At 27.8% G+C, this 13,348-nt stretch overlaps 1 protein-coding gene across 3 annotated transcripts in view; it reads left to right on the top strand.

Moving 5' to 3' along the window:
* Positions 1 to 13,348, top strand: part of LOC129959968 (cAMP-regulated phosphoprotein 21-like) — an 81,855-nt gene that overhangs the window by 51,681 nt on the left and 16,826 nt on the right. For 2 of the 3 annotated variants that reach the window (XM_056072906.1, XM_056072905.1), the window contains exons 16-17: positions 2,695 to 2,748; positions 11,273 to 11,473. In XM_056072906.1, the coding sequence (XP_055928881.1) occupies positions 2,695 to 2,748; positions 11,273 to 11,473 (255 nt within the window). The remainder of the gene's footprint in view (positions 1 to 2,694; positions 2,749 to 11,272; positions 11,474 to 13,348) is intronic. The other variant, XM_056072907.1, reaches the window with a different exon arrangement.

Below are 13,348 nucleotides of genomic sequence, written 5' to 3'. Positions count from 1 at the left end.
TGTCGTGCATTTGTACAATTACTGTAATATTATGTAAGTAAAGAACATTTTCCTCAGCATTTTTGTGTTTTCCGCCAACACTTTTCAATTCTGATCCTATTTGTATTCCTATATTGCAATACAAAAAAAAGTTTCAAAAGAAAGTAGGCAGAATTTTACTATTTTTAAAGTTTCACCCATGAATTTGAGAACACCCTGTATATATATGTATAATATTGCAAAGTAGATTTAAATATCTGATTTAAAAAGCGGATTGAATATTGCATTATCAAATTTCAGTTTTTATTTAGGAGAATAATATTGGTTTTGCATACAAGAGTTGAAATACGTGGCCTACTATTTGAAATGTATGGTCTAAATTCTGATTCTGTATCATATATTTTTATGGTGAGATAATGTCAAAAAGGTCTCGACCATAAGCGTTGGCAGAATCGAGGTAACAGTCAATAAAGCTTGGAAATAATAAGAAAATGTTAAAACTGTGATAAATCGTCTGTTGGAATGAAACTTGAAATTAGTCCAGAACAGTAGGTGTGGAAAAGTAGGGACAATTCATGAAACAAGTAATAGCATTTTTTTATGAAAAGTAAGAGCACTTTTCGAGTTTACAACCTTCTGAAATAAATTCGAGATAAAGAACCATTTTGCTAGAATTGTTTGACAATACCTGGTACTGCAATGTGTCAGATTCGTTGATTGAATTACATAATTAATTTAAATTAGTAATTAAGTCAAAGTAGCAATTAATCGTAGTAAAGTAGCAAAAGCAATCGTCAAAATAGCAAATGTATCGTATATCCTTTGTTTTTAGATATGTTGAATCAACAATGGATGTTCCAAATAAGATGACCCTTAATTATGAGGTTAAATGAATTTCTGTGCCTAAGGGGTTAATAATTGCTCTGTTTTCCTTCTGGCTTGAAAAAAATCTGAAGTTTGAGTTTCAATATATTTAAAAGTATGAATATTTTAATTTGATAACTAAATCAATTCAACTAGCCAAGACCATGAAATGTTCATTGAGGTCAAAATCCTGCCAAGTGAAAAGTTGTTTTAATTTTTCATGTAAGCTAAGCATCCTCTGTTCTGACCATCTAAAATATTTGAAGATATTGCAAAAAATGGGTAATAAAAAAATGTTTTTTAAATAACTCATTGTAAGCCCATTTTCAGCATCATGTACAACTTCAAGTTACCTAATTGTGTAAGACTCTTGAAATACAAAAGTTTCTGTTTTAAAAATTTAAATTTTTTTGAGAGAAGTAATTAACAGAATCTGGTTGTTGTTAATTTATCTTTTATATCTCTAAGCTTTACTTTTGTATGCAATTTTCAATCGCATTCATAATCCTTATTTATATTCATTAATATCTCATTTCAACAACTTTGCTTCTAAAAGCTGCATGTAATATAGAATGTAATTCAGTTTGTTTAAAAGTTAAAATTTTAATTAAAGTGTTATAAATTCTGCCTGTCATAAGTTTTCTGTGGGCCGATATTAGTTTTCATCCCTTCTAATATATTTTCTGTTAAATAAATGCTGTATGTGATTTTAATTTTGTTGTTCTTTAATTATCCAGATTTTAAATTCTTTTAGAATTTTATTACTATTACTGAAATCAGGTATATTGCAACTGATAACATATAATATAAAAGGTAGGATTGAAAAAGTAGAAAATATTTTGTTATTCTAAGAATAAAATATCTTGATTTAAAAGACTTCTATTTTATTACAGAATACTTTTTCCAAACCAAACTCTTCATATGTATTTAATATTCTGGTTATCTGCCAGATAGTTTTTAAAACATTGTTATTAGCATTATATTTGAAGCATTTTGAGAGAATTTCCTTAAAGTTTCAGATATGTACTACCAAGAAATGTTAATACCATAATAGTTCTGTTATTATAATAATCTAGATTAATGAATTTTTGAAATTTATGTTATCCTGAAACTTTTATAATAACTTCCGATTAAAAAAAAAGATTTTAATCTAATAAACTTTAATGTATAATTGTTTTAAAAATTAATAGTTAAGTTAGTAAATGTTTCCTGCCTCTTATTGCTGCCAATAAAATTTTCTTTCAGTTTTGTTCTTTGTTTTTGATACAAGTCATTCAATTTATTTACACAAATCCTTCTTCATAATGAGTTTAATGTTAGGTGGAGAAGGAGTCATGGTTGCTGAAGGGTTTTAGAGTTTAGAACCTTTAATATTTCTTCTAGCTGATTGTGTATAAAGTCTATAAATAATTTATAATTTGTTAATGTTTGATTAATGTTTCATTTCTTGTATTTCTCTAGTTTTAATTCAGTATTAGTCATGCTGCTTCAACAAATTTATTGTTTATTTTGCAATTCCCTTCTAATGTTTTTGTATCCAGTTTCTTGCATCAAATCACTCCTTGGTCCCTCGTAGCTGAGGTAATCAGGTTTACTTGATGCTTTTTGCAAACAACCCCTTTTTTGCTTATAACAGCCCATTATATATAAAACCTGCATTTTCATGTGAACCTTATTTCTTATATTAGTTTATTGTTTTATACATATCACCTTGTTAAATTTAACTTTATTACTGATGTAAATTATTAATATTGAATCTACAGTTCATTGATGTAATAAGCATTACTTTGAGAATCTCAAAAGGTGTGATTAAAATTTCTCTATTGTAAAGTATTTTCTTTTTAATCATAGCTGTACCAAAAATATTTGAATGGATCAGATTTCGTGGATCTTCTGGTATAAATGGTAAGTTATTACTAAAGTGTAAACATTGATTAAAGTAAATATATTGAGTGGGTTTTATTTCTTTAATCTTTACTTTTGGCATTTTGGGGAGATATGCTTCAAGATTTATGGAAACTAAACTTTAGTATTATGTTGGACACTCATAGTATGTAAGTTTTATGCTTTGATTGCACTTAATTGTCTTTATCAGGGTAATAAGTTTATAATTGCAAATCTGCTTTATATATGTCTATGTTACTTTAAAAATTGTTGAGTAGAATATTTAAAATGATTCTTGAAGAAAAATTATATTGAATACACACTGCTAATGACTACTCTTATGGGGAAATCATAGTGAATTTTCATTTTACATTTGGATTAAAGACTGATAATTTTATTTCAGCTAAGAAGGCTTAAATTATTTCTTTAATTATTAAAATTATTACTTTAATAAATAGTATACAAGAAATTAATACTCTTTCATATGTATGTCATAGTAGTTTTTTTTATTTTTAGACAGTTAAAATTTCATTTTTTATCTCCAAATATGATGGTACAGTGCTGATTCCAAAGACTGGACTTTTTTTTTTTTTTTTTTTTTGCCATAACAAAGTTATTTCCTGAAAAGAGACCACTGTTTGTGTAAAAGAATTGCAGTAACATTATATTTGGATAATTATTTTAATATCTAAAAAGATTAATTATGTATGCTTTCAGATTTTATGACTGATATAAAGTATTTAGTGAATTAAATAGATATGAAAAAGTATTATAGTATTCATTTGTATGATTTTATTATAAATACAATTTTACTGCTAAATATGTTCTATTTTAATAAAATCTCAGACTTCAGATTTGGGGGGGGGGTGAGGGAGATTAGATCTTACAACCTGAGAAAAAAAATGTAATTCAGGGGAAATTATGATCAAATTAATTCTGTAGTCCTTTTAAATATATTTGTTTATTCCTATTTGTGTATCAGCATCATTTTAACTTGCTTTATATTTTACTGTAAATTTGATCATCTATATTCAAAACAGTTGCCATAATAGACTAAGGTCTTGATAGTTTATTTATATATATTATAATAATTATATATTATAATAATCAGTTTTTCTGTTCAACATCCTCATATCATCACTATGCAGTAAAACTTGTTTTATCTGTATTATCTGGCTGCTGATCAGAATTGCAAATATCTTTTTGTGTACTAAATGAGCATTGTTGCAATAATGGGCAATGTTGGACATTAATCAGAATTATTTATAATAATAAACAGAACTATTTCAAGTGTAATATCTAGGATTTTTTTTGTAATATGAACATTAGCACTAGAAGCAGAAGATCTGTGCATTTTGAATTTTCTGCTGTGTTTTGTAAATCTTACTTTATCATAAGTCGTTTCGTCATTCCTCTTGAATAGACTTCTAGCATTTTTGCTTGTACTTGATTTCTGAAATTCCGAAATTATCTCTGTGAACAATTAGGTCTGCTTTATAATGACTGTTCACCTCTTGCAAGTTTTTAATAATAACTAATAAATTAGTGGAATTAATCATCTGAAGTAACTTTGGAAACTTAAATATGTGCGATTCTCACAGCTACGAATCTTTTAACTAAAAGAACAAACTATGATTTAAGTTGGGAAGGTACAAGCTCTATAAATTAACCATAATAGTCGACTGAGAAAACATGTTTGGGTCTAACAATAGCATTGGTGCCATCTTGGTAATAAAAAAGAGCTCTAAAGAGCATGCAAGAATATTCCCTAGATTTATGTAATTTTGTATGACAGTTATTCTGTTCTTCTCTAATCATTCAAATGTGGGTGAAATTATTTCTATGTAATATAGCATACTAAGCAATAGTTTCCATGTTCTCATTAAAGAAGAGGAACAAATTAAGCATTTACATATGACGAATGAAAGAAGATGTTTTACTTAAGACAATAGATTGTTAACTTCCATCAATTTTCATTAATGCTTATAGTCTCAAAGTTTGATTAAAATAAATTCTTGCTATTCCATTTTAGGTCTCCCAATTTATATATATTAAATTAAGAAATTTTCTTTTTATGAAATTTATCAATCATACTCGTAAAAACATGTATAATTTATAGGTTTATATTTTTAACTAGCCCCTCCCTACGAATTAATACACAGTTGATAATTACCGAAGAAAATAACTATTCATTTGTTAAACTATAATAAACTATTCATAACTATTAAATAATAACTATTCATTGTTACAGATTTTATTCAATACAAGTTAATGTAAATAATAAAAAATTTATCAACTTTACATTGTTTTAGTTGTTTTAAAAAAGTATCTGAACAATCCTTGTTACTCGCAATTTACAAAAAGTTAAATTCAGCAAAATGAGTCATTTTATTTAAAATTGTCTTCTTTAAACACATATGAAACCTATCTATGTAAAAGGCCATCTTCATACTATTTTCATATCTTCAAATTTAACAATGGCATTCATTCTTTTAAACTATCTCTTGCTTTGTGAATCCTTCAAATATTAAATTTTATGCAATTTATTTCAGAACAAATGGAAATGGTTTTTAATTTTAGGAATCGTCTCAAATGTAAAAGCAATCATTCGTAAAAATGTAAAAAATAGGTCAATCTTGCATTTTTTCCTTTCACTTTTTATATTTCATTTGTTAATTCAGTAATTTTGCAGTAGATCTGTCAACTGTTCTTATAAGGATGTGCACTGAAGGAAGTGGTACTAGATGGAAATATAAATTCAAAATTCCATATTTTCATTTATGGAAAGAAAGAATTAAGGGTGGGGGGCGGGGTTAAATTAACAAAAAAAAATTAAATTAATATGTGAAGTTCTTTGTTTCCATATCCATAAATAGATCTTGGATGTACCCATTTCTAATTAGGTTCTTTATTTTTGATATATAAAATCAAATCTATGAAGTCGGTATGATCCAGTACTTCATTTAATCAATTTTTACATATTTATGTTAAATAAAAATTTTCAGCATTCTGTAAAGTTTAAATAGTTGATATGAACTGAAAATTATATTAAGAAGCCTGAATATTAACTTCTCATAATGGTCGCTCTTAATATGGAAAATGTCAGTTTATTCCCATTGTTGATGCTTATATAATATAATATAATATGTAAACATATTTTAGTAGGTGCGTGGTCGAAGTGAAAACACTTCTGAATTTTTAAACTTCGATTTATTCCATTCCTGGAGGCATATTATGAACAAAGAATAAGTGGTAAGAAATGTCAGTCTACATCGCGACACAAGAGCAAAAGAGTGAAATTGTCTCTTCATTGGCTTTTACAATGAGATTTTGAAAGGGATTTTTTTTTTACCCGTGTCGATTTAAGATAGGGAAATTTTGATATCTTTAAAGGAATGTGCTAAGTATTAAGAATTGATATTCCTTCACTCGTAGCGTGAGAAAATGCAGAAGTAAGCATTTTTATGGGGTGCATGTAGCATTAATTAAATAGAAAAGAATTGTATCAGGAAATAAGAGAACATTTTAGAATTAATATAGGCTAAATTAAAATAAATATTAGGAAATTAATTAGGATTTAATTTAACACGCGTTCTATAAAAATGCTTACTTCTGCATTTTCTCACGCTCCGAGTGAAGGGATAAAAATCCTAAATGCCTAGCGCATTCGTTTAAAGATACCTAAATTTCCATAACCAAAATCGACTCGTATAAAAAAAAAAAATCCCTTTTAAAATCTGAGTGAAAAATTTGTCTCTTTTGCTCGCAATGTAAACAGACATCAGTTTCATCATCGCTTCTATTACACAGGGTGCGTAGCGTCATGAAAAGCCTTTAAAAATTGCTTAATTTTATCGAGAATTGCAAAGAAGATATTCCAGTTTCCACAGGCGATGAATATGATAAACCGAAAGCAGTCATAAATCTTTGTTTATTGGATAAAAAATAAATAAATAAATGAAAAAAGAAATCCGACGAAAGAGAAGCATTCGATGAAGAGATATAGAAGTTTCAACCCATGTTAAGATAATACTAAATGAACTATGTTTTCGCCCCTTCTTTTTTCAATAATGTGCACCGGCGTATATTGAAATATTAGAATGGTTATTCCGAAAGAGCGAAATATCAAATATACCGAACTGGTCGCAAGCGAAAAACGTTTGAACTTCTTTTACGTTTAGTGTTCTAAATGGGGAATAATTCATTTTAGTTCTGCCTGGTAACTTTATGTTCAACTCTTTGTGTGTTCGTAAAGATTACGCAGATTAGCTCCGATCTACGAAAAATAAGAATACAGTATGGTGCTTAAAAAAAATATACATCAGAGATATGATAAGTTGTTCTAAAAGCGTACATGAAAGATATTTATAATATTTAACTGTTTTTGTTCTGATTACCATGAAGTCTCATTACACATTCAATCATCATTCTCGTTCATATGTTGTTTTGGGCTATCTTTTGAATGACTGCGAAAGGGATTTTATTGTACTATTATTTATTGTGATTGCAATTACTTTCGTCAATTGCGTAAAATCCAGTGAGATGAAATTTTAATTTGAAGACGTAAGTTTTCAATAATTTCATTTGCGCGGTACTTTTTTAAATTTCTCCATTTCTTTGAAAATTATCAGTTGTTTGACCAATCTTGCCAAATCTTAGTTTTTATTTTTTAAAAACATTTTGCTAGGTATGATATTTAAAATTTTAAAGAAATAAAAAAAAGAGTTTAAGAAACCTTTTATGATTCAAATTATATCATTTTTTAAGTTTCTGTCTCTCTCTCTCTCTCTCTCTTTATAACTTTTGCATGGCTTTTTTGGTTTCCCAGTGAAATTTTTCTTTCTCTGTATATAAAGATTTGCCTGACTAATACAGAACATCACTGAAATAAGGGATGTGAAATTTAGCGGGCAATTGCTTTTTGGATGTCAGAGGCTCACTAAGGATGGATTTTGCAAAAGTTTAATTAGAAATTCAATTTAAAAATTTTAATGTATTTCCCACATGACGTTAAGGAATATTATGGCTCAAAATTTATTTTTACATTTTAAAGGTGTTTATACAATATATTGTCTGCAAATTTGGTTGCCGCTTGTTAATTCTCGTTTACTTTGATGGCCTTGGAAGGCATGCATTAACTGTGTTAATAACATAAGGATTTTCCCATTAACAGCTTTCAAATCTGACGTTCTCCTACAGTATTTTGATGGATTTCGTCCTCTTTTAAAGCTTCAAAAAATACTAGCCACTCGCATTCCATCAAAAAATTCTTACTACTCTCCTTTGTAAAGCCTTTTTTTTTTTTTTTTTTTTTTTTTAGAATGAAAGAAGTAAACTCATAGTTAGTACATATGTTTAGAATTTAGTTCCGCTTAAGAAACCTGATGCAAAAATCGGTTAGTGAACACAAAGCAGAAAGTATCGCGTGCATCAGTTGTAAGTTATCCTCCATAGAAAATTAATGATGCTACCGACTTTCCCTTGACTATATTCAGTAACTCACATATACGATACACTGTAAAAATTAAAGAACTGTCATGAAAAGCTAATGAAACAAAGGGTTTTTCACTCGTAACGAAGTGCAACAATATTCAAAGAAGGATAGGGGGAAAAAAAAACTTTGACAATTTCAAATTCAACATCTAATAAATGAGACATTTTTTTTTAAAATGCAAAATTAGCTGTAATAATAATATGTCTCTACTTACCTACCTAATTAACATTTATATGAATAATCAGTTTTTTTTTTTTTTTTTTTTTTTTTTTAATAACATTAAAATAAAAGCTGTATGTGTTAGTTAATTTAATTTATCAATACAAAATAATACAGTCAGATTTTTGTCATTTTAATGTTTTGAGTTGAGTATTTTAAAAGCTAGGTCAGGGAAACAGTCAATTACTTTTTATTTGTAAATTTTTTTTAATTGTACACATAAAAAAAAAAAATAAAGATGTAAAAGCTATTTATATTTTTTCTGATTTTTTTTTTTTAATATTTAAACTTAGATTTAAAATTATTCTGATAAAAATCTGTCTGCATTATCTAGTAATAATAAATTAAATTTTCTGAACTAATACGTAATTGACTATAGATTTTTTTTTTTTTCCCGCGTAATTAAATTTTTTTCGCCCAATGTCTAGTGAAAATAATTTTGTAAATCCATTTTTGTCGAATTTACCAATTATTTAAATCTTTAATGTTTGTTACTTAAATTGTTTCTATTCAATGTGCTCTTAATTCAAATTTTCAGAGTTTCTTTGTATTAATTATTGCTGAAGATAATGTTGCCTATTTAAATAAAAGATGAGGCTGGATTCAACATCTGTGCATCGATTAAAATTTGAAAAGATATTTTTAATCAAAGATTAAAATATTAAAAATAGATATTTCAAAAAAAATCCATAAAAACTATAAATTATTATAAGACAAAAAATTCCTACTAGTAGAAAATTCTTGAGTTGGTATTCATGCATATACGAAAATGCTTAATTTTTTTCACTAAGGTGCTTAAAAAGTGCTTGAAAGTGCTTAGTTTTTGCATCCATTTCACACTACGTACCCTGTTACATAATATGCCTCCCGGATAGAATAAATCATATCTAAAAATTTCAAAAGTGTCTTCTCTTCTCGGCCACGCATTTGCTAAAATATTTTTACATATATAATATATATAATGTTCTAAAAAAATTACATACTCGTTTAGAGGACATTTTTTGAGTATGACAAAGTGGGTTTTAATATGTGATAATTAACTCCTGAGTAACAAGCAGTGTGTAGATACTTTTCTGATAAGTTGCAATGAGATATCATTCTGATAGCTAATGATCTAATATGGACAGTTCTGTATTAATCACCGTATGTCCTATTATCTCTAGTGATATTCATATTTTTTTTTTTTTTTTTCCTGTTTCGCTACATCATTGAGGCTTAATTTTGCTTATATTAAAAACATTTTACTCATTTCCGAGCAAATGTCATTTTTATGTAAAAAATTGTCTGTACATTATTTCTATCTCGTGTACTGTTTTTATCTTGACATGAATGGTTCGAATCTTGTTGATAAATTTGTATTCAGTGATGTTTTTCAAACATATGTAATGAATGACTTAAAAAATACATTATAAATATCTCTGCATGTACACACACACACACATATATATTAATTATTATTATATATATATATATAATATAATAAAATAGTGTGTGTGTGTATTATTTCATTTCACCATTTATAATGAAACTTCCTAGCAAGGTATATTTTTTTTCTACAAATAGTAATCAGTTTCTGTGCAAAACAGAATAATCAAAAGTGCTTTGAAGTTCACTTCTGTGACAAATCATAATTGTTTCTGCTCTCTGTTGATATGTCATTTTATAAATGTTTGTCTTCATTATTTGAACTCTTCTTATCCATACCATCATTATAATAGGTTTGCCACCTAAAGACAATTTTTTTATGTAAGAATCGTAAAGCGAGCATTTTTTTCTAGATTTTAAAGTCAAATGAGCATCTGAAATGTTGTAACTGAATAGTACATTTAGGAAAGGTAATGGTTATATTACTTATTAAAATAATCGTATTTAGTAGTAAAATACATGTTTGACAAATTTAGATGCTTTTCGGATTTGCAATCGGTTATTAATGGTTGTAGATTGAAAATTTACCTGTACATGTACATAAATAAATGTATAAAAAGTTCATTTTTAAAAACTCATAATAAGGAAGTTTATGCAGGGTGTACTCTCTATCATGTCTAATTTTAGCTTGATAACTAATTCTAAACCATCCAAGATATATTTCCAGTTAGAAAAATACTGAATACAGTATATGATTTGTTTATCAATAAAACCATTGCTGAAAAAATTGCAAAATCTGTTTTGTTTGGTTTTTTATAGTCATGCCATCCTATTAATCATAGACAGTAAAATATTTTTGACATATCTGCATTTTAGATTTTAATAAAATCCTCTTTTACAACTAAAACTGAATTACAAAACTTGTGTTTCAATGTTTTAAACTATTTAATAAGTGGCTCGAGCGATCGTCACCCTCTGATAGACATATCTTCCTTTTTGTAATCATTGAAATGGTTGGAAATTGTCTAAAATGATAATATCGTAATTTTGCATTTACTGGTTCAAACAACATAAAGTATGATTCTCTTGGTTGAGAATTTCCCTAATTTGAAGTATATGCTTATCTCTAATGGTTTAGAAATCAACTATTGGATCATGATTTGAGTGGGACACCTTTTATTTGTATTTATATAATATATAGGGTAAGAATCGATGTTTTAATAAAAGTATAATACTATTTAGTATTCTAGTAAATCGATGGCAATTGAAATTACACAATATTAACAACATAATTTGAAAATGTGCTATAACTTAATATTTCTGTATCATATAACTCATTGCAGCATATTTCTTTCAATAATTGCTGAATGATGTGAATAAAATGTTTTGAAATGAAAATATAATTATTATACTATTTACTTGATAATAGTGTAATCGGTTTCTTATCAGAATTTATTTCCTTTCAAGATTTATGTCTGGTTGGTCCTCCTATGCAACAACATCTTGGGCCATTGCTATTACCTCAGCCGCCATCAATAGCAAGGTTTCCACGTGCTTCCATTTCACACCATTCTCCCAGTCGTCCTCCAAAAACTAGAAAGCATCGTTCCAAAGCAAGTACTTTAAGTTCTACCACACTTGCATCGCAGTCTATCTTTGAGGGAGAAGGTGAGATCCAGTTTATACCAAATTATGCGTTTTCATTTAAAATTCATGCATCTGCATATGTTTATGCATATTTTATACATCACAGTAGAATTCTTAAAATGTGGTGCAGTTTTCTTTGCGAAATGTTAAATCTCATGATCCATATTTAGCACTATATTTGTTTATTTATCCATGTAATAAAATAATGGGCGGGATGGGAACATAAAAATTCAAATAAAGATATATTCATTTACATAATTTCTTCTAGTTAGTTTAAAATTTTGGATGTTAAATCTAGAATAATGTATCTATTGAAAGAATATTCAGTTGAGAACTGTATACCATATGCATACATTTGGTTACAGTCAGCTATCCCATTACCACAGAACTAAGCCGTATAAACACGGTTTGCTGTGACTGTTATATTCACTCATTATCCAGCTACGCTGGCAGTCATTTACCCGAACTATAACAGTCTCTTTGGAGAGATCCGACCCCTCTCCCTTCTTCGTATACACACTGTGAAAACAATCTTGTGCTTGAAGTCATCATCCTCTATCATATATACGTACAGTGAAGTTAGGGATTGCAAAAGTTCAATACCAGTATTCGGTATTTTTTAGATCTTAATGCCGGGATACCGGTATTAGAAATTTTAGGAAAAAAAAGAAGACACATGTGTTTCTTTGTTTATTTCCCAGTTTTATTACAGAGTGTAAATATCAGTAAAAATAATTTGTAACATAGATTATAATAATATATAAAGAATCACAAAAAAGTAAAGGAACATTTTATTTATTTAAATCACAGAAAAGTGTACATATAACTAATCAGTCTGTGGTACTATTACAAATTTTTGAAATGTGATCTTTAAAAAAAAACATAATGCATCCGTTGTACTGCCATTAAGCCTGGAACGCAATTTTGTGCAAAAATTACCAGCTGTCGAAAACGCTCTTTCGGCATCTACACTAGTTGGTGGTACTGTTAGCAATGCGCGATATACTTTTTCCAAGTATTTACCTCTAAATCCCTCATCTTCAAATAAATAGATTTCTCGTCGAATGGTTTTCGATATAGCTGATTTCTGTATTGTATTTTGGTTTGTTGAAATTTTTTTTATTTATCGCTAATTCTAATTTTTGTTTGAGAGACAATTCCTTTTCATTATCGACATTAGTGTCATCATAATCTTCGATAACTGTACCGAATTCTTCTGAATGTAAATAGGTTTGTGGGTAAAAAAAAATTAAGAAAATTTACTATAAACTTGATCAGATTTAAATTAGTCAGTCTCTTTTTTTTTTTTTTTCCATTTTTAAAATCATTATAATTATGTAAATACAGTAAGACATTTTCTAGTTCGGTATGCCTTTCTCCTGTGCGAGTTTTCAATGTAATATATAATTCTTCAGCTAGTGATGTGTGCTGTTCTTTCAGGGACTGCAACATGAAATTTATTGTTGCATTAACTGTTAATAAATTGGAATCTCTCCAACATAATGCCTCAACAGCCAGTTTTATTGGAAGTAGAGCTGATACAGTTCTGGATATTAAGTCAAATTCACTATCTGAAAAATAAATTTGCAGGTTTAAGTCGATTATTGCTTTTTTGGATTGGATTTCTCAGTTTCAAAAATCGTTCCATCATTAGGAGTAAACTATTCCAACGTGTTTTAGAATCTAATATTAACATATATTGTTTTATTTTCAGTTTGTATATATTTTTGTAATGTGGCATTTTTTGTAGGGGAACGTTTAAATATCTTAACAATTTTTCGAACTTTATAAATTATAGGAAGCAATTCTTGATGGGTTAATGTTTCATTCTCATTAGCAATATCGTCTTCAACAGTTGCATTGTCATTGTCTATATCACTCTCACTCTCTTCAAAG

This window comes from Argiope bruennichi, chromosome X2 (genome assembly GCF_947563725.1).
Source record: "Argiope bruennichi chromosome X2, qqArgBrue1.1, whole genome shotgun sequence".
Taxonomy (NCBI): Eukaryota; Metazoa; Arthropoda; class Arachnida; order Araneae; family Araneidae; genus Argiope; species Argiope bruennichi.
The sequence above is the reverse complement of the archived record's forward strand: the minus strand, read 5'-3'. Positions and strand labels throughout refer to the sequence as shown.